Genomic DNA, 22,752 nt, shown 5'->3' with positions numbered 1-22,752 from the left:
ATTGTTGATGTCCCCAGTGAAGTTTCGCATCTCGTTTCCAAGAAAAGCAGGGGCAAGCAGATGGCATTTACTGAGAAACAATAAGTTCACAACACAGGGGGGCATTTTGATAAACAGTCAGTGACAGCAGTGGGAATGAAAATATGGTTGAAGTGAAATGTGGCACAGGTGATGCATATTTGATGTGCGCCCAGTCATTCAAAAATCACAGAGTTTTACCATCCTCTCAAGTAACCCTCATGATATCAACGCCAGGCTCCGTGCTGCTATGAGCGATGCCAGCTCCGTCACCCGGTTGCTAATGTTGTCACACAAGCACCTTTGTGCTTTCTTCCATGCTGCTCCTCACATATAGGAGCAGCTCCCTGTAAACATCTGCAAAACTCTCTCATTGTCTTCCTTCAAATCTCTCTTTTGTTACCATCCCCCCCTCGAGAAAAACCTTGCAGTGGGTGGGACAGCTGTGGGATGCTGAAATCATTGCTCTGGCCACTATTGTTCCATTGTGCCCTTGTGCTCCCCTGTCTCTCTCCACCTGCTGTGTCTGAGCTTACACGTAGATGCTGGATTTCGGGGAAGGAACTGCATTTGCCGTTTGCATTTGGTCACTGCTCGCGGTAAAGGTGAAGCTAAGAACATAGTCTGACAATGCTTGTTGGAAAGGAGTACTACACAGGACTCAGAAACTGCATACTTAAAACTCGGGAAAATTTGGATCGTTTGCAAAGAAGAGACAATTGATGAACATGTTTTGTACAAGGCAGGGAGTTTCCTGATGACAGAATGGGATGATGATGCCAATGCACTCACCAAACAGTCCTTACACAGAGAAACATTTCTGGATGACAATAAGGTCCCCTCTTCGTTAAATATATAAAAAATGTTGGAGGCAGAGTCAATGTTTGAATAGAAAGGCTTAAGCGAAGTTGTGTGGCAAAGCCTAGCCTGTAGTTGGTATAAAAAGAGCAAAGTCCAGAAAGGAAACAGCCTTAACATGCAAGTGTAGCACACAATAACACACAGGCCAGCACAAAGCAGTTGACTGATGAAAGAACATCCTACACCTCAGGGATGCCGCTTTCAGTTTTGGGAAGTAAGTATCCAGTAATAAGCAGCAACAACAAACCCTGCAGCACAGATTCAGACACAGCATATCTGTTCTGCTGGTTTGTACACGTGGCTAATATCTACGTGTCTAAGTTATGATGAATGGTTTCTTACTTGAAACCTCCTGAGTATTTTTTTTCTTTTAGAAAAGTGGACACTGCTTTTAATTGATACAATTTCAACTATAATACAGTAATACATTAGTATTAGGACCTGTGTATTGAAATCAAGGACAAAAAGCAAGTTGTTTTGCCCTGCCCAAAATTCCAGGTTTCTTACACTGAGACCTATGTCCCCATACACAATAACCGCAAGCCCTTTTGTTTCTTCCATATCCATCCAACCAATAATCTGCAGTCCCATATGAAATTCATTGGGTTCTTTCTCCAGTATTTCTTAACCTCACCCTCTACCCATCATCTCCCCGCCTTCGGGACACTCAGCTCCTTGCCAGGTCTGGGCATGGCTGGCTGGGCAGGGCCGGCACGTGTTGTGGCTGCCTTGGAGGTATGAATACACTGCTTTGTCCATCCGTATGCCATGCCGATCGGCTGGCCAACACTGCTTGTGGGAACGCTTGTAAAAGCTGAGTCTGACCTATGCCCATCCCAATGGAAAAGATGCCCGGCTTTGGCTCTTTCCTCTTTTAAACTCATCTTACCAAAATGAGCAGACACTCAGCAGCTTTCCCTCTTTGTCAGACTTGGCTGAGATCAGGCAAAGGCTCAGACAGAGGGAACGGTCACATCAGCCTTCTCTTCTTCAGAAACTAAGTTGATTATAGCAACTCTTCACAACTCTATTTTAGGGTTGTGCAAAGGGCATCTCAAACCACCATGAAACTTCTAGTACAAACCATCACAAAATTCCCTTCTTAGGCCTTGATTTATAACTAATCTTTGTTCAATTAACATTTAGCATGTGAATGAGTTCAGTCGAATTGCTTTAGCATACACCTCAGCATGCCTCAACAGCCGGGGCAGCGGGCAGATGCTAGCAAGAGCTCTGGGTGTGCTTACAGGATTAGGCTTTTACAAATAAAAATCCTGAAGAGAGAGAGACCTTTTTTTTTTTTTTTTTTTGCGCTTCTTAAATTAATTTTGTTCTGTACACACAGAAGAATCACAGCAATATTTGATACGGAGTTATGTTTTACAGGGAATTCGTACTAAGGGTTATGTTTGATAGGGAGAGATGTAGCTGTAATGTTTTATGAATGCTGTGAGTATAGCTGCCGTTTTTGCAGTACAGAAAAATGTGTCTTCTCAGTTTCTTGTAAACAAATGTTCTATGCAGCGGTGAGAGTGAGGAAGAAAACTCTGTACCAGCTCAGGATCTGCTGAGATCAGAAAGTTTTCTCTTAGCCCTGAGTGCTAAAAATTACCTAAAAATATATTAGACTCTGCCTATTCTGAACATGGAGTATCACACGTAAGTCAGATCTGGCCTGCAGAGTGTGTGTTTATTCTCTATCAAAGCTCGTAAGAAAATGCCCCAAAGAATAAAAGACATAAAGCAAGAAAAACAGAAAGCTGGAATTTTTCCTACCAGTCTTTTTTTTTTTTTGGAGGACCACATACCATTCAATATATATATATATAATCCTCTTGGTTCCCTATCTTGTATTTTTTTTAAATGCAACAAAGGAAAGATCTCTTTGTTAATAGCTCCGAAGTTTTATTGGTTCTTTCTTTTGGTGACCCACTGATATTTACAGGCAACAAGTAAGATCTCTATTCCATATGGCTTTGATTTGCTGCCACCACAGAAAAACTAAACAGGCAGCAACTTGTAGTAGCATACAGCATAAATGCAAATCAAACTTTGTTAAACATGACTGCTGGCTCCAGATACCCATCAAAGCTTGATGGCTTATGTACATATTTCAGTTTGCCTTTTTCAGCAGTAAGAAAAACAGAAATTAGTGTGTTCTTTACAGCAAATATATTAAATGTACTTTACAAGAGCAATCAAACTGCAATTTGCTTTATGTAGTATTTGGACCATTTCTTTGTATTTGTCATGCTTTGCTGTGGATATGAAGTTTTTCATTTTTTTATTGCTACAGCTTTCTTTTCCAGAGCTTTGCATATAGCTGACAGTGAATTTCCAGCTACCTGGTGATGTCATTTAAACTAATAAAGTCTTACAAGCCCTATCTGATGAAAGAGGTATTGGCATCCTAACATTGGTAGCTTACAAGCATCACTTATATCGGCTATGATTGAGTTTTGGTTCTTTGTACTCCATTTGTACTCAGTATTTTTATCCAAAAAGAAAAATTCCATATACTTCAGTGTCTCTGCAATCAAGAAGTAAAACAAACATCCACACTCATCATTCATAGGGCTGAGTGTTAAGAGTTGCATTTTCCAATTTCTTAATGGCAAGATGACATCCTATAAATTCCAGCGGTCTCTCTGGAAAAACTCTGCTGAATTGGATGGTTGTAACAGGGGATGTTTTATGTCAAAGGGGATGTTTCATGTCAGTTTTCAGAGCATGGTACACAGTTAAATTAGCAATTGTAGGTAATCAAATTTCAGTAGATTCCCAGTTCTGCCAGGTGGCGTAGAAGCTGAAGTCTGCATCTTTTTCATGTTGATGGGGTTTTTTTGCATCAATCTTAGGCTGTTTTTTCTGTAGACAGTATCTTATCAAAACATCTCAAAAAAATCTATACAAACTGATGGGACACTTGTAGTTTAAATCAAGAAGATGCTTCTGGAGGAATCTGGGTTGGGGAGGAGGGGTGCTGTGTTCTTAAAGTGACTTGTGTCGACTCTTTGCCAGAACTCACCTGTCACAAACTCCTTTCCACACATGGTTTGGAGTTAAAGTTACTCTTCAGAGGGGCCATAATTCCTAAAAGCCAATCACGACTGAATGTGCTAACTCAATTAACAAGAGGCGTCTTCAGTCCCTTGTAAAAAATAGTTACTGAGTCTCTAAGAAGTCTGTAACCAGAGTCATCTCTAGCCCTAACGTATCTACGCTCAACACCTATCTTTGCTGTGCCACATATTCCCATTCATTTGTCAGATGTTGACTCCATCCTGATTTCTACCCATGTATATTGAGTTCTTTATTGACCATGGTGGTGATTTTCACTCCAGGAGGCAGTGTCTACCAAATTACCACCGACATGGGGATCTTCTGTGTACTTCAGCATTGCCTTATATCTGTGCTGTGCTGTCTCTCTGTGTAACCCAGTCCATCCTTGCTTACTGGAGGTCAGCCATCAAGGTATGGAGCCCTGTTAGGTGTTTGGCCTCACTGTCAATATGTGGCAAACTCAGGGAGGATCATGATGTCCAGAACCGGATTCCAAGTTTCCAGGTTTGAGATGTGGCCTCGCACACAAGCAGGCAGAGCATGCAATCTGCTGGATGGCGCCCGAGTATCAAGCACATCAGGCTCTTCTACTGGGAAGCATGCATTGGGCTCATTTTTTAGCAAGCATGAAGAAAATATGCTGGTTTATGGGAGGATAGATGAGGGGAAAAGCAGTGCTGCAGACAGAGAGTTCAGCACTGGAGGAGCCCTGTCCTCATCTACTGGCGTCACCACTCCCAGCAACCCCTGTGGTCGCCTTAACAAAGAGCACTACTGTTCATCTACATGACAAGCTGCTGCCAACACTCCCTCTGTCACGCTTCGTGGCCCAGATCTGCCTCCTCTCTTCCAGCAAGAAAATGGCCTGAATGCCAGCCCTGAGCACAGGCTGTTGTTCCAAACAAGCCCATGCTTTTCCAGCTCCTGGTACAAAGGCTGCAGACAAAAACCTGAAGCCTGTCCCCAGAAGTGGCTCAGTGTGATGAGCTGCTGTGCCAGTGTCACTTCTGTATATGTACCAGAAAGAACAGGTTTGGCAAAAGGCTGAGCAGGAATTGTCATAGCAACTGAGACTGCAGCAGGACGAGGATCTGTAAGATGCTGCAACCCAGAAAATTCCTGTACATCTTACACAGGAGAGGACGGCAGCAAAATGGATGTAGGAACTAGAGTATGCCTTTGCAGGGTATCAGCTTTCACTTATGTTTGTCCGTGCTGTCACTCAATATGCTCTGAAGCAAAGACGTGACCTTACAAAGTCTCATATGAGAGAGTCAAAAGTTCCCCATACAGTGTTCATCCATGAATGTCTTTAAAATCTCTGCTTTTCTTCCTATTCACACTTCAGCCAGATCTCTCTTTCAGGATCTCATTTCAGGATCTCTCTGTTACCACATCTGTTGCCAAATTTTACAGTAAAGCTCCCTTTAGCTTTCTTCTTTCCTGGAAGGTTAGAATGTGCTTTTTGAATGTGTTTGCCGTATTTAACTAATGTAAGTGTTACTTTTCTGCTTCCTCTGGCTACAGGCTTAAGAAGCAAGGCTTTGTAGATAAGAATACCCACTGACATATAATTGTCCCATATAGCTTTGGGATCAATACTTCCCTCAGAGCAGATACACAGCTCCCATTTGTACCGATGGAAGTAGCTACATAAATAAAGTACATGAAATGCAGGGCTCTGTAGCTTTCCTATGAGGCAATAAAATATTTTTTTATTCCTTTCATCCACATCAATCTCTATTCATCCAACCAGTTCACAGGAAAGGCATTAGCTGCTAACTTCTCCTCGCTTCCTTGGATGCCAAGCCTTCATAAGACCGTACATAAACTGAGCTTTGTGTAGCCTCAAGAGCTTGTTTTTTCTGTCACTGTGTGTGTGCATAACTCCCACTAACTTCTGAAGGTGTTAGGCAGTATATATGTATGTGTACAGTACGGAGAATAGACTTCAAAGCTTTGACTTCAGTAGAATGTCCCTTAAATTAGTGGCAGATGTTTTTCAGCATACCCGGTTGAGAAGTGGTTAGCCAGGTCTATCAGACAATTTCTAAAAACTTGATCCAAAAGAACTTTCACAGAGCATGGATGTTTATCATAGGATTTTAATTTCACTACAAGGTAAACAACTGGCAACATAAATACATCATATTTCTAAATAAACATGTATTTACCTATGCCTGGATCAGAAGTGGGTAGATGATGGGAAAAGCTGCAGCCAGGACTCACAAGGGTCTTGCAGAATGTCCCTGGGGCAAAAGCAGGAAAGCCTGAGCTTTTGCAGAAAGTAGAATGAAAAAAGCTTTTCTGTCAAAACTATTGCCCATTGAAAACCCTGGACATGAACTGATGTCAATGGAAATGTTGTTTGTAAGATCTTGTGCTGATGCTGTCCTAAAAGTAGATGCTAGCAAAGTAGCAAGGGTGCTCTCTGAAGATGTTTCTCCTTCTGTATGTTTCAGAGCATAGTCCTGGAGGTCACTTTTTCAGCTTCCAAACAAAAGTCTTTCCGAGGAACATAATCTTTGCTTAGCCAACTAAGTAATTAGGTTTTTGTACCAAGGCAAACTGTTTCAACAGCAGAGATCAATACTAGAGCACAGACCTGGCCCTAAGTTTCCCTTATCCCATATAATTACCAGAACTCCTGAGCTATTACCTATTAGCCTTTTCATTTTTGGTTGTTCTGTATCAGGACAAAAGCAGGTTTTGAGTCTTCAGTTATTTTGGCAAGTGGAACGGTTGGTTTTTCTTCTACAGTCAATAAGGGCTCTAGAACCACTGGAAAAAATCCAAGATTTGAGAAAGAATATAGAAGTGTTGATGTATACCAACACTGCACACTTTGTCCATTGGGTTTCTTGGTAAAATAATGTTTTTGCATTATAGGTTGTTTGTTTGTTTTGTTTTTCTGTAACAAAGAGATGTCTATTCCAAAAGGGACTGTAAAAAATCTGGAGGAAGAGGGAACATGGCAAACCTCTCTTGAAGAGCACTTCTGACAGAGAGGAAGACTTTTGAGAGAAGAGAAACCGCAATGCCTAGAAGTTCTCTAGAAGATTTTGACCCACCTTGTTCACAATAGGCAAGATTGTTCAAACCTGAAAAAGAGAGTTAAAATTCAGTTTACACTGATGTTGGGGATTGTCTGTCTGCCTCCTCTCTGCACTTCTTTCATGCAACAAAAAATTCAAATCAGTTTTGTTATTGTTTATAGTAATTTTTGCTTCCTGGCTTTTAGTGCTGCCAGCAGAAATATTATCATACATCTTGTTAGACTTTATATCCTGATAAATTTAGCTCTTCAGATTCTCACAGAGACCAGAGCTATGTTACCCCCTGGGTGTTATTAAGTTGAAGAGCACAAGCCACCCTTTATTTTAGGGTGTCTCTAACCTAAAATAGGGGGAAATTGAGTATCTGGGAAGAAACTTTTGATTTTGAGAACAACTAGAATATTAGAGAGAGTCTGAAAAATGACTGGTGTCCACCTGGACCTTTTCTTTCTGTGAACATGGACTGGATCATTGCTCAGTCTCTGCCTGCTTGCTACGGTGTAGTAGACATTAAAGTGCCAGTCTTAAACAATTTCACAAGGTTTTCTGCAGTTCAGAAAAATGACTATATCCAAGCTTTTGCTTTCCAGTCCCAACCTACCCAAGCCTTTGTTAGCCTTTGTAGAAGAAGGCAGAGAAGACAGCTGTAGCTTGATGGCCTGGGCTGACTTGTTGGAAACAAAGCCCCTCTAGATGCATTACTGTTACACATGAATAACATCACAGTTATCACATCACAGTTATAGCCCAATATATACCTTCCCAGTTACAGCTGAAAATAGTTATGAAGGAGGATTAGGGCAGGAATCAGATGAGATGTATGAGTTCTGTGGACATGTGGACGTTTGTCCTCAGAGTAACTCTTTTAGCACTGCCTTTAAAGACTACTGCAAGGTCTCTACAGTCTCATTTCTTTTTTTCTTTCCAGACAAGCCCTGCGGAGACCCACCATCCTTCCCCCACACGATTCTGCACGGCCACACCGGCTTTGAAATGGGGGATGAGCTGCTGTACGTTTGTGCCCAAGGGTACGTCATGGGCAACAAGGAGACAGCGTTCACGCTGCTCTGCGACAGCTGCGGGGAGTGGTACGGGCAGGTTCAGGCCTGTGTCAAAGGTAAGCTCACCCAGCACACAGAGCATCCCTCTGGGATGTTGCAGCCTCCCATGGGCCCAACTGAGACAGTTTCAGGCTTACAGGGGTGTCTCCTGGGCATGCGCAGTCCCAGTGAAGGTCCTGGTGACTAGAGCATCAACGTCTCAGCTGGCCCAACAGGGCTTTTACAATCCCATTGGTACACATCTCCGGTAAACCACAGGGGAGGATAACTTATTCATACTTACACGAGCATAAAGTTTGTTTCTGGGTAGCAGGAGCCATTCAAAATAAAAAATTGGATTTTTTAATGCCATATTTATTTTTTCCATATCTGCTAACCCCATTTCAGGGATTCACTGAGTCTTATCCCACGGTTGCCATCCAGCTCCTGCCTTGCAGTCCACCGTCTTCCTTCTTGTTCCCCCAATACCCTTTTTCTTTAGTATTGAACATAATTTTTAGTTACTGGAAAATAGCCTTTGAGAAGATCCTTCACCTGCGTATTTAATATCAGAACCAGTCCCGTTCTGGAAGTCAGCTGTTCATAATCTTGTATGTGCTCATTCTGATACTGGATGAGGTTTGTAACTTTTCAATGTACTTACTTTGTTTACTCAAAAAAAGGGATTACTATGGACGTTACAAGAAATACCGGAGGTATTTTTTTCAGAGTAGTTCAAAAGCCATGCCCAGGCAGCATTAGTGAGCCAAAGACATTGTTTACCAGATAGAGTGTACAATGCAGGTTTTTTATATCTTCTGCTATGTTTATTTTTACACGAAGCCACAGAATTGCTACAGAGCAGGCTACTGAAATGAAAACTTGGTGTTTGTTCTCACTTCTGGGAACCTAGAGCAAGTACAGAGAAAAGCCAGTGTCTGTAGGCATGCACTAAGCATGACCTGCATGCAAATAACATCTTTCCTTACCATATACATGCTGAGGCTCTCCATGGCTTTATCACCCGGTCACCAGCCTTATGTCTTCATGTGATGCTACACACCGAGGCCCCTGAGATAGCATCCTCCTTATAGAAAAGATGAGATGCCACAGTGGTACTGTGGCCCCATGGAGACAGGGGTCAATACCTCTCAAGGGCACAGCAGACCCATGTGCAACTCCCTCTGCTTCTTTATATTTTCTGGGTTGAATTGAGCTGGCCATCCTTTAGCGGTTCTTGGATTTTTATTTGGGATGCAAAATGGGTAATACAATAGCTGTCCATCTTTTAAGCCCTAGGCTTTGTCCCCTGGCTTGTAAGAAGCTAGTTTGGCTTATCTGAGCTTTTACTAGCCCTTTCCTACTAGTTGCTTTAGCACTTTTGAACTTCTGGCTTTACATACGTGAAACATCCTGCTTCCGTTTGATAGGTTAGGAAAATTAAAGACCTATGTAAGTTAGGAGAGCTGCCTGTGCAACGGAAGAAGTCTGTGACAGAGTGGCAGAAATACAGTTTGGGTTAGAGCTAAGCAGTGAGATGGAAAAGTTAAAAAAAAGTGTATTATTTTTTAATTTGCCCCAGTAAAAAGGCATACAATTTTTCTCTTGTACCGTGCTTTCAGGATTTTTGTCTACAAACAGAACAGTAGCTACCCAAATATTTCTCCATTAAAAGGAATGAAAGTAGATTTTCTTACCGAATAAATTGACTCAAGGATTCAGGCTTCTATTAAAAAAAATCCAAACCAAAATGTAGAAGCTCTAGGAAATTATAATAATTTGATTATAATAATGACATTTCCTAGATCTAAACCTTCAAGAAAATCCACCTTTATATGTTAGTTAAATTCTGCAGCAAACTTTTAACTTTACCCTTGTTTAAACATAAGCTAAATATTGTCATGAGTTCAGATTTGGATGCAATCTGAATTCTGCTTTCTCATTCTCTTTCTCACGTTACCCTGCTCAATGCATAAAGCTCACGATTTTTCCAATATTTAAGAACAGTCATTAGAATACCTTACTATTTTTTTTCAGAGAGATACCACACCTTTAAGATGATATTTCTGGCAAAACAGATAAATTTGAAGCAAAGGAATGGGCAGCTGTCGGGTAGCTGAGCTGTCTATATGGGTTGGAGTTTGCATATCCATTTCAGAACCTATATATGCCTTCATGCCCAGGGGCTTGCAAGGAGTTATTTTTACTCATGAATATATACCACCAGGCAGAGGATAATCATGAGAAAAGGTCAAACTTGTTCTTAGTAGAAATGGGTCAAGTCTGTGCACCAGGGAACGAGACACTCAAAACCACGCAAATGGTATAGAGATAAAAAAAAAATAAAAATCCCAACATCTTTCTGAACTATTTCAGCTTCCAGAACTGTTCTTACAAACAGCAGTTCAGATGATTAAGTGAAATACTACAGGGAGTGGAGGAGGAGCATGGAGGGAGAGAAGGAGAAAAGAGTATCTACATCTGATAACCCAGTGGGCCTGAATCTCCTATAATCCGCACCAAATTGATACTTCTTTTTCCTTCACTGAGGTTAGTGAAAATGCTAATTTCATCACACATACATAGAAATAAAACTGTATTACACCAAAGTATGAAAGGGAAAGAATCAGGCCATTTAAGTTGTGTGTGTTTCACTGTTTCCCCTGGATAAATAGGCTATTTCCCCTGTTTTGCCTCAGCCTTTCACACAGCTGCAGGGGAGAGAAAAATATTTTTAAAAGAAATAGGAAAGTGTGGCTGTAAAATCACAAACACCAATACTGGAACTTGGGAACAGATGTAATATGGTGCATTATGATTTTTAAAATTATTTAAATGTAGATGTCATGCTGAGGGGCTTCCTTTGATTAGTGTTTTTCAAACACTTTAAGGACCTGCAATAGAAAGTACAATACATGTTCAATTAATAATTATATATTCAGTCCTCCTGATCACAATTCTTTAAGAAAGGAGGCTTTACAGGAAGACTGAAATGTGTGATACTAGGGTTCATTGTTTTTAAAAAAGTAGGAATTCAGTGAAAAAGAACAAAAAAAAGGAATTTAATTAAAAGAAGCCTGATTTAGTTGACAGATATTGGGGGTCATAGGAGAGAGGAGAAAAATTATTAATTAAGTACTCCAGAAATCAGCGCACACACTGATTTTTAAGTGCTTTGAGGCAAGAGAGTAACTTCCCTATCCTGAAGGTTAATGATGGGACTTAACGGAGAATTTATATCCCTGTTGTCAGAGGAAAGATGGTCATGAAGCCACTTCAGTGAACATTGAAGTGCTGTGTTTAGAGACTGGTAAGATGATATGATTCCCTTGTTCTGCATCTGCACTGGGTGAGCAACTGGAAATGTGAGGTGGTCCTGATGCTCTTACACCAACACAACTGGACCATGGGGAGAAAACTCCAGTCAGAGGATTAAAAGCTATAAGGCCAGTTCCTACATCTTGGACCATCTCCGAGACTGGGGCAAGTCACTATAATACTCTCTGCTGCTTACTCCACCTCATCCATGAAAGAGTGATAATGTTTATCCAACTTCATAAAGCTTTCTGAGATTTGCAGATGTTACAGCTGCGTATTGCTGTAGTACTTGGTAACTGCCACATTACAATGCCCAGCTGTCCAAGCAGAATATCAGACTAAACAGCAATAACTGGGTTTTTCTCTTGTTTGTGTAAAAGCATTGAGCCTGCTTTACATTCCCAGTTGCTCACCCAGAGCAAAAACGGGGTCGAAGAACTATCATCGTAGCAGTGTCTAAATATAGCACTTAAATGTTCTTTGAAGTAGCTTTATGATCATCTTTCCTCTCTGTTTTGATCCAGTTAGAAGAGATAGGGTCCGTTCTGGCACACAGGATGTCAGTGTACAACCACAGAGTTGGCAAATTCATAAATGAAATGAAATGAAAAAATATATTATGCATCAATATACATATAATCCAAAATATGTGGCAAAACTTGGCTATGGGCATAACTGAACAAAATCATTTCAGGGTTATATTAAGTGGATTCTGGATACAGTAAAGTATGTTGGAAATTAAGAAAACAGTACATTACAAATGGCTTTAATGTGCATTGTGCACACCCGGTAATGGACTGTAATTTGTAATCAAGATGCTTTTTAAGAAAAAAAGTGGCTCTGTATAGTTAGTGTTTCCTGAAATTTCTAATCATGAAAAGAGGCTGTGTTCTAGCTGGAAACACAGGGATATTCAACCCAACAAAGCAACTTTAAGCAGAGAACAAGGAAATACATGGGTTTTGCAGTTTATTATTTTTTCTCTTTCTGTGGAGAGAACACATTTGTTTCACAAAATACAACCTGAATTTTGGCATTATAGCAAGGTCTGAAAGCAGATGTATACATGACATGCTGTGGCTGTCCTGCAGGCACAGAGACTGAAGTGACCATTGCCAAATGATGGGGGTTTTTTTTCCCAAAATGAACCATAGGTTCAATATCAGAAGCACTAATACTACCATTTTGGGGGGAGGCGGAGGAGTGGGGGACGTCAGGGCTGCATTGCATTAGGCTGCATCTTCGAGAGTTTGCTTTCTGAAAGAGAAGGCAGATTAGATGGCTGGGAAATCACGTCACATCTCTGCCCTAAAACTGGCTAAGAAGAATGTAATTTATTTATCCTTTTCCCTTGCCTGCTTTGGGTTTTTCCAACCAGCTTGTGGCAGGAGAGGTCGTATCTTCTGCACATCCAAGGAATCTCTCCAGTGTCAACACTTGGATACTTGTCTACTGTGTTCAGAGCTGGTCTAACTTTTCCACACTGAGGACCATACTTCTCATTTCAGTGTAAGGAGGAGTCAGCTGACTTTGACCACCTCTCAAAGCTTCATCTGCAGCTCTGTCTTTTTGCCTGGTTCAACTATTCTCATTACTTCAAATGTTGCTTTCTGAGTTTTCAAGAATAGTATCAATTCACATACATGTGGTCTGTAAGCATGACTAGCCAGCACCATTTAATTCTTTTTCTTTCCTTTTTTTTTTAATGGGGAGATTAAAAGAAAATCTCTCTGGCTTTTGATCTTATTTGGGAATGCTTTTATTTTTCCTTCTGAGAGTGCAAAGGGAGAGTTGTGACAGACAAACAAAATCAGCAACAAAATATGTCCATGGCCTGTCAAAACAATTGTTATGACAAACTTTGGTTCTCTTTTCAGGTCTGTCACTGAGCAGTTGTATTAGATTAATGTAAAGTATTGATTTGGCATGAACTGATTCTGCCAAATCGAATTAGTTTAAAAAATTATGACGGGTTATTTATTTATATTAGCAGGCTTTCTGCTAGAACAAAAATCATCTTCCTTCTTGTAGCTGTTGCAAAAGACAAAAGGCAACACAATTTCTGTCTAGTGTATTCCAGTTGATTTGCGAGGAGTATGTTTGTGTGCCTGATCCAAGTCAAATGGTTAATTCTTTGAGATGCTGTAGTTCACAAATCTGACTGATCTTAGGCAAATCGGCCTACATCCTCTTTTCCTTCCCAGCCCTAAAGACAAATGCTGCCTTCTTAATGTTTGCTGTAACTACTCTGAGATTCTTAGAATAAAGATGTTTTTATACAGTAGAAATGTTTATGATGATGGTCTACATAGAATCAAGTTTCAATTTCCTGTACTCCAAAAATACATCCACAAAATATGCAGTGCACTTTATGGTTGTCCAAAATAGCAACACTCAAAATAGAGCTCGGATGCCAATATGCTATCTAGAAGAAAAATTAAACTGATCCTAGAGTGTGGAAAACCAGACTCTTTGGTTTTGCCTGTCTCTATGTTTGGTCACTGTCTTCACATTAGAATCAAAAGTTGAAGGAGAGGAAAGCTTTTTAGGACTGGATGCTGCCCAGAAAGGACAAGGCTAAATTAAAAGGATTTTACATTTTAATTGAGCTTCACATCTTTGGTAGTGTGCCATTTCAGCATCTGTTGCTGTAAAATGTTCATTTCAGCCTCAGTAAACCCTCAGACAGTGAATCAAAACTCACTGATCCTCAAGTCTGCCAGAGGAGGGTAGGGGTAAGATGTAACAATGACCAAATATAGAAAGATTTTGGTCTTGGACTAATTAATTTCAGTGCTGGCTCTTCTTAAAACCAGACCTGCCTGGATAGGAAGGAAGATGCAACCACTTTTAAATCAGTTGCTAGCTGTTTTAAAAAAGTATATAAATAAAGGTTACAACTATTTGGATAAGAGGTGGAGCTGAATCTACTTTGGTTGTTGCTCTTCAGTACTGAGAATAAAATTCAGGGAGCTGGAAAGCTCAAGAAGGTGCTGAGGAGGTGAGCAAAAAGAAGTGCAAAAGTTGTGCAATCTGTTCCTGGAAAATCAAGCTCACGGCTGACTTAAAAATTGTCATGGTAACACAGACTCACTAAATACTAAGTCCAAGCCCCATTTGAAGGTCTGAGGCCCAGAAGAAAGAATAGAGTATTATTACTGTGTAAGTCGATTCAGGATCATATAAATCAAAGCTTCAGAGTAAGGGGGTCTGTATTTCCTTTGATGGTTAGAGAGTTCAATAGTTGCTTTCATTCTGGCATCCCATAAGCTAACATTAGTTATGTTGGTAGTCTTTGCTATAAACTGTACAAATATGGGAGACTGCATATGAAAATACATTATAGCAGCTTTACAACTTGGGCCACAATCTGATTGTCAGAAGGAACAAGAGTCCCTTATGTAGTGACGAGCAGTGCATAATGAGCTCAGGCTCTCTTTAGACTATAATGGGCTTTTTCTTTCCTCAACTCAGCATTAAGAAAGCACCAATTCATTTCTATACATGCAGGATCAGGCCCAAAGACAGCAGGTTTGATGGAGACTTGATTGATGGTTCAACAAACCCTTAATATGTTCTGATAGACTGAGGACTCTTATTTTTCTAGAAGCACACGCTCTTTCCTGATGTGCCTACATCGGACTTTCTTCTAAAGGGCTGAAAGTACGTGGCAGGAGAGGCACTAAAGGGGAAGAGCTTCAAATTCTATAAAAACGTATTACTATACTTGTTAAGCATTCACCAATGATCCGGACTGGTCAATAAGATGAATACTAGCTGCCCATTCATATTGCTAACTAAATAATAGGTCTGGAGGAAACAATACAAGCACAGGAATGTAATTTTTCTTCATGCATATGTGTGCGTGCAAATGTAAAAATCAATGTTTCATCCTCAGCTGGATTACTGTAGTCTGAAAAGTAAATGAGTGGCAAAAATAGAGGTACAGGAGACACACAGATGAAGGCAGACTCGTGTGATGATTCATCTCAAAAAAGAAAACAATGACCATCACATTTGGTAAATGGTGAGTTCTCACATTACAATGTCCCAGTTCATATAAATCCAATAGACACCTATAGGCTGTCCTGAGAGACACTGGACTTCAGTGAAGCAGGCATGGCAGACGTCAACTTTTAGCAGGAGTCTGGATGGTAAGAGGACAAAATGGCTCAAGGCACCGTTTCCATGCAAAGAGAGCGCCAGGTAGAAAAATTCTTAAGTGAAAGTGAGACAAGGGACAAAGTGAGACTAGCATTTGATGGCTATTATAAGCACTACATAGCGATGGCCAGTGCCACACAGAGCTTCATAAATACATTGCTAAAATGCTTCGGTATTCAGAGGAGCCCGCCAGTCATTAACAAAAGGCTGGAATACTGTTGGAAATTATTTTAGGATGAATTAGAAAAGTGACAGTCCTACGAGGAAGCTTTTCACTCTGAGAACTGGATTCCCCTGTCTGTTAAGTCGTCTTTACACCAAACGGAAGTTTTCCCTGCTTTGGAGAGGACGGAGAGGATCTGGAGGATTACACAAGCAGATGAGGACACCAGGACCAGGAGGGAGAGAGAGAGATGTTGTTGGCACTGGTGTATCGTGCACAGGTTTCACCCTACACCCTTGCTGTGAGATGAGAGGACCTGCTGAGAACATCCAGTTCTCCAGCATGATAGCTTTCACAGAGGTATTAACTCTCCACAGGCTATGTCGCACATTTTGGTTTCCTCAGCATAACTGCTTTGGTTTCTGGTGGATCCGGACGCTATTCCAAGAAAAATACCTTTTGCTAATACTCATTCTGTTCTGGCACCTGGCTTAAGCTGTTCTGGCAAAAAGTAAGCTGGTGTGAGCTGTATCACCATTAAGTGTTTTTGGTCAGACTGGTTTGACAATATTTCTAATCTTTCTTAAGAGTAGAACAAATATGGCTCTGCCAGAAGTCTGGGAAGCAGTCTCCGAGGAGAATGTGACTCATTCAGAAATTGAGGTGGGCCCCAGATGAAAATGTGATTCAAAGTTGGTTGAGTGTAAAGAGGCAAAAAAAGATAAGGCTTTATGATTGCATTGATTTGTAATTCAGCTTCTCCTATTAATTTCTTGTTTCCCGTGTCATGCCAGGTCTATTGCTTCACTGTCTTCATGAAAGACTAAATGCTCTCTTAAAAAGAAAAAATCTCACCGTGATTCGGTTTGGTTTATTTTCCATATCCCAAGGCACTATTTTCTAGGACTTTTAATGCCAGCATAAATCTCAGCAATTACATCAACTTTCTATGGAGTAAAAATTGTGTGAGCTGAAAATCAACCACCCTGTCTAGTTTGGAAAATTTTTCATTGAGCTGAGGTTTTAGAAGAGTGGAAGAAATATAAATTACAGTGCATTATTTCATTCAAATTCAAACATTTACTTTCATGCTTTGAGTCAAGCCTATTTTGCTATGAGTGGCAGGTCTGTTGAGGCATGGGGAGCATTTCTAAATCAAACTCAAACTTTATGATGAATCCGCCCTTCTGTTGCACTCAGTTATTTTTTTGCCAGTTTGGGTTTGGTTTTTTTCTCTTTTCTTTTTGGTAACATTTAGTTTCTTAAAATTGGAAGCCGCAGAGTTGATTGCAGATGGTATTATCTTGATACCTAAGTGTTAGGCTTTAAGCGTTGGAGACAGAGTTTTCTATCCTTGCAGTCATGGGTGCATCTTGCTTTCTTCAGATGAAGATGAGCAGAACTCAGTGTCAGCTTTGGTGGTGGGGTCTTCCTCGGGCAGCTCTGAAGAGCTCTCATGGAATGAGAAATATCATTCAGCTCACCTGGCCCCAGGTGTCGTATCACTGCAACACCAAGGTCATTGAAGAAAAGTAATATAATGACAAAAAATTGAACACAAGGTACTGGAATGTAATACTTTAAAATCAGCTGGCTCAAAAGGATTGAAGTTGCTGTAAAACTTCTAGTTTGGGGGGGGGGAGGTTAAGTCCAATTAGTAATTGATTACTTTTTGCTATATGTTCCTCTCCACATCCATTTCTTGCTTGAATATGATGAAAATTTTTCCTCAAGTCTGGCAAAAAGAGTCATGTAAGGGAGAGCAAAGGTTTGAGAAAACAATAAGCAACTGAAGAAAGTCCTCTAACTGCAGACATTAAGTTATTTATATACATTTTTAAATCTGGAAAGATAAGATATTAGCGGTTAGCATTGCCACCTATCCTGATTTTTTTAAAAAACTTGATATTGACTATCAGCTTATGGTGGACCATCCCCTTTTAAATAAGCAGTAACACTGAATGAAAAATACTCTCTAAAAGTCACTCCTCATTGCACCTTTCTTCTTGGCTGCTTATAACAAATGTGCCCAGTGCTTTTCTGGAGAAATTAAATGTTGGCTTTTGTGGATTTTTGTAATGTTTCTAGATGAAACCGAGGCACACATTGACTATGAAGATAATTTTCCTGATGACAGATCAATACCTATTGTTGAGAATGAACATGTCAATGGCAAAGAGGAAATCAAGCAGGAGAAAGAACAGCTTTCCTTCAGTAAAAGTTCAGAGGAAGGAAGAACTGGAAGTACCAAAGGTGTTACTCAGGACACAGACATTTCTGAAAAAGGAAGCAGGGCACCAACTGAGTCCCCTGTGTCACTCCTAAGCCAAAAAAACTTGTTTTGGTTTCCTTCGGAGGCTTTCAGTGAGCCTGAATCAGAGAAAGAGACAGATGATTCCACTAAAGCACAGTTTTCTGAAGGTGATAACCACATTGGAGTGAAGACAGCCTACCATGAACTGGGTGCCAAAATGTTTTATGACAGTGAGGATTTCCCCATTGGACCCATTCTTACAACTAATGATACAAAGGCAGAGATAGATGCAGTTGCCATTACCGACGAGTCGTGGTTAGATGGCTATCCAGTAACACAAGAAGTGGTAGAGGATGATGAAGAGGAGGGGGATAAAGTTGATGGTTCGATGGGAACAGAAGATGACATAGTCCTCACAACTGACCAACCGAATCACGTTGAAGTAAGAAAATTGGGCAATGGTAGCCCAGCTCTAGAGGAAGGTGTAACACAGATCATGGCAGCAACAACGAGGATAGATGATGAAGGGGCCAAAAAGACACTGGTACCACTTACGTCAGTGAGTGGTCTGGAGCACTTAAGTGTGAGCAGAGGTTATGATGATGCTGCATGGGACCACCCAACTACATCTCTGGAAACTGTGACTCAGGAGCCCGGTACGACGACACTGTTTGACATAACCAGCTTAAAAATGTTTATGTCAGAAACCTCTGTGATAGTCAGCCCCTCTGATCACACTCTGTATGCAGAACCAAAAGAAACAACCGCCTACCCAGCACAAGTAGCAACCACTGCACCGGCTCCAGATATCATTACTGACACGTCATCCCAGGAATTAGCTGAGCAAGAAAATCTAACCCAGGGCCTTGGAGAAAAGCCTGTCCCCACTTCTGAGCCATGTGAGGGAGAGGATTGTCCCAAGTCCAGTAAAGGTGCTATCATAGCAGTAATTGTGATTCTTCTCTGCTTGTTACTGGCTGCAGCTGTACTGGCTCTGTGGTTTTTCAAAAAACGGCAGCAGAAAAATTCTGTCTATAAACTGAATGGAAGGTGTCAACCCAGACATCATTGCTACCACCACTACCACCACCAGCACATCGAAATGCAGAAAGTCTAACCAGGGGTCTTTTGGCAAAGATGCTAGGAATCAGAAGAAAAACATATTGATGCTAGAAGGATGACATGATTCATGGATGCTAAAATCCAGCAGTGCAGAAAGCAGAAGAAAAAAAGAATGCTAAAAGAACATAGAAGACAGAAAATATTTCATCCTTTCAAAATCACAGTTTAGCATATTTGACCTTTCAGAGCTAAAGAATATATATGTTTTTATCACAAGGGTCTTTCGGAGACATCAGCACGACACAGCGTGCGTGGTAGTACATCTACAATTTGTTCCGCTTTTACATTTTGCTCCTATTAATAATAAATTAACTGATTAATTTCTGTGTTACCTGGTTATAATGTAATGGCAGGGCTGGTCAGGACTTCTTGGTCTATTCTCAGTGGAAGAGGGAAAGAAGGAGGGAAGGAAGGGAGAAGAATGTTTTTGGAGCAACCACACATTTGGTGTTTGTTCCTTTTTTAGAACCTGCCCAGGCTGGTCAGGATAAGCCACTGTAACAAATTATTACCTGACGTGTCTTAAAAAGAAAAACTATTTGCTACCATACTTTAATGGATAGTATTGCAATGATTAATTACTAAGGTACTTTTCTTCAATGTTGTGAATTTAACAAGCCACAAATGTTGGATCATTATGTTATTTTTCTGGAAGGTGTTCTTTTAGCCTTAGTGAAGAAATGCCATTCTTATACTAATCTTTTTATAGAAATAATGTCTCCCTGGAATTCAGAGAATACTGTAAGTGCCATTCTTCCTTGACTATCTGCAGGAGAGGAGTCAGAGCACCTTTGATTCCAGGTGTTATGATGAGTAGCCTCTTATTACAGAGCCAAAGAGCGATGAAGCACTTTCCAGGGGAACCGTATATAAAGTCAGCTGCTTTTCTGAACATGATACCAACTGACCAAGATACTGAATTTCAATTCACAGCCAGTAGTACCTCTGGCAACTGAAGCCATGTATAATACTTCTGCCATATGAACTCTGTGGAAGGACTGATTTTCACCATTCTGGTGTCTCGTCAGCTGGAGGGGTGTCTGGGGTGGACATTGGCTATGAGAGATGGGTATCCATTTTGAATGCTGCTTATTGTGGTTTTAAAGATAAAGAATACCTGGGAAAGAGAGAAATTGCATCCAGTTGATAAAATGCAAACACTTGGCTCTTAGACTGAGTGTTGGTGTAAAAACACAGAGGCTTTTCCAACAGCATGTTCCATTTCCAACAGTTCTGAACATAAACAGGGAGAGAGGGGAGGATGTTTTCTAGAATCCCTTAGCATAGTTCTGATGAGTTTAGTACGAAATACTCTTCCTTGCCTTTCTGAATGAACAGGAGAAAGACTGGCAACTGTGAATAATCTGCAGGTCAGAAATAAATTCATTTGCCACTCTATTGTACAGCCTTAGCCAAAATACGCCAGTAGTTCAACACATCGAAATATTGGAGTAAGAAAAGGTGACTGGGTGGAGTTCATCCGTTTTTATGTTCTGCCTTGAGTGACAGCAGTAACCATCTCTAACTCCATGGAAGGTAGACTTTATGAAATGGAGTGCAGAATTGGGCCCATCATAGGCACAGCCATCAATCTCGGTGCTGGTAAGGAAAACAAAGCATTGTTAGATGATGGCTATATGTTATCTTGGCGAATTTGACCTCAGAGTGGTAAGAGTTGAATCTAATTGCCTGGCAAAAGCCACAGTAAATAAAGGACAGAAACTGTACAGATTTGTAAATATTGTGTTCTCTGACATATGCATGACTTTATGCTTTTAATGCATTCTAGACTATGAAATAACCTAGAATTTCTGTTGTAAACTATTTTTTACGCAGTAATCTTTTAAAAAAAAACCACGATGGATTTCGCACTAAGCAACTTTATGGAGACTGTTAACTCAACTAAAACATACCGTCTGTAATCTCATGGAAATATGCTGAAAAATAAACACAGGAACATCCATTAAAAATTTTGTTTAACTGAAAGGTACAAGTACGTGTTACAGTTCCGTGTAGCATCCTTCAAAATGAAAAGTCAATACTACTTGGCTCTGAACATCTGAAAATGAGACTCAAAATCTTATTACAAACAAATTGTACAGGGATCTTATTTGATACTTAGAAATACTTGTTATTCATGAACCAGAAGAAAATGTACATTAACATAATGTTTTGGAGGTATTTAAATAAAAATCAAATCACAAAAAAAGGGAAAGGAAGTGCTTGTGTGTGTTCTTGTGCAAACCATCCAGTTTGCCCACATGTTTATGGAGAAAAGGTAGGACTGTCACTTGGATAATCCTTGTAGAAGACACTTTTGATACTAAAAAGATTAGCTGCAATTTGTTTAGCTTAGGCTGCCAGCCCAGTTCTGCTTCAGAAGACCATCTACCCCCTTTGCAGCAGCATCTGTTTGTACTCATGGTTTTCAGTTTACCAGAATGATTCAGGGAGTTTGGGAAAACTAATAAACAGATGGGGATAAACAGCCCATGAATGATACATTTAACTTAGACCTCCTTTTGTGTGCGAAACTTAGCTAATCAAAGACAATAGGCATGGCAAACAAAAAGTATAGTACAGTGAATACAAAATCTGAAGATGATAAGGTCAAAATACAGTCAGGCATGAGTTACTTATTACAGCAATTAGGAGCTGAAAGTGCCAGCTGTGGGTTGAAATTAGGAAAGAAAAAAGGAAAGGGGGAAATATGGGGAGCAATTTTGTGATGGTGACATCCAGTCATTAAGAGATTGATCTGTTGCTCTGTGATGAAAGTCATGTATTGTCCTCTTCTAGGGAAGCCACGTGTTACAACAGGCTGGCCAGAACCAGCTTGCTGGTGTTAAGACTGAGATACGATCTCCCGTTCCTCTCCTTTCCTTTATTAACAACTATCTATTAACTGGGCCCCCATCTCATATAGTTCGTGTGCTGCTGCGTCTGGGCAGAGCCCTGCATAAATTTGCTGTCAGGCAGGCTGAGAAGTGACACTGTGGGGTGTGACAGTGAAGCTGCTGGCAGCGTTTGGGGGTTCAGGCCCTTGCAACCAAAAGGTGTTTGCTCCCCTTTGTATGGAAACACTGGGATCACGGATTTTAGGTATTTGGGAAGTTCTCAGGCTGAAATCCCCTCAATTTCTGGGCTTGTCCTTGCATTTGCCAGCTAGATGACAATATATGGTTTATTGTGCCATACTGCCTTATTGCATACTGTACCTTAAAAGCTATTATGTTGGGGATTTGTTGCCACAGACATTGAAGCCAACATAGATTGATTTTTTTTTTCTTCAATGAAAAGAATTTACAGGTTTTTTTATATCCAATAATTTCTACTGGATATAAATATATCCAATAATCCAATGCAAAGACACAACATAATGCATAGCTGTGAAAGATCAGAATACGTAGCTATGAATGACCATTGTAAAAATTAGAAGTTATTAGATAGTTGTAAGACTTCGCAAACTACAGGGTTACCACCAGCTCAGGATAACACCTGAATGTTTAATCCCTTTTCAGATAAGTGATAGTGAGAATAGGGCAAAGGCGGAAAGACTAAATTTTTTTTCTTTAAAGTTAGTAGTCACATAAAATTACATCTCTGACCCCCATATTCCCACTTGAAAGTAAGCCCATTCCATTACTTTGCAAAATAATTAATCAGGGAAAAAGCACATTTGTTACTTCATGC

At 40.4% G+C, this 22,752-nt stretch overlaps 1 protein-coding gene across 1 annotated transcript in view; it reads left to right on the top strand.

Annotated features, from left to right (window-relative positions):
• The window catches only part of SUSD5 (sushi domain containing 5), a 43,725-nt gene extending 22,458 nt beyond the window's left edge, over positions 1 to 21,267 (top strand). Inside the window, exons 4-5 of the mRNA XM_030010295.1 lie at positions 7,927 to 8,115; positions 17,772 to 21,267. Of these exons, the coding sequence (XP_029866155.1) occupies positions 7,927 to 8,115; positions 17,772 to 19,054 (1,472 nt within the window). The 3' untranslated portion in view covers positions 19,055 to 21,267. The remainder of the gene's footprint in view (positions 1 to 7,926; positions 8,116 to 17,771) is intronic.
• Positions 21,268 to 22,752: the final 1,485 nt, after the last annotated feature.

The sequence above is a fragment of the Aquila chrysaetos genome, chromosome 3, assembly GCF_900496995.4.
Source record: "Aquila chrysaetos chrysaetos chromosome 3, bAquChr1.4, whole genome shotgun sequence".
Lineage (NCBI taxonomy): Eukaryota > Metazoa > Chordata > Aves > Accipitriformes > Accipitridae > Aquila > Aquila chrysaetos.
Note: the sequence above shows the minus strand (reverse complement) of the source record. Positions and strands in the feature narration are given on the sequence as shown.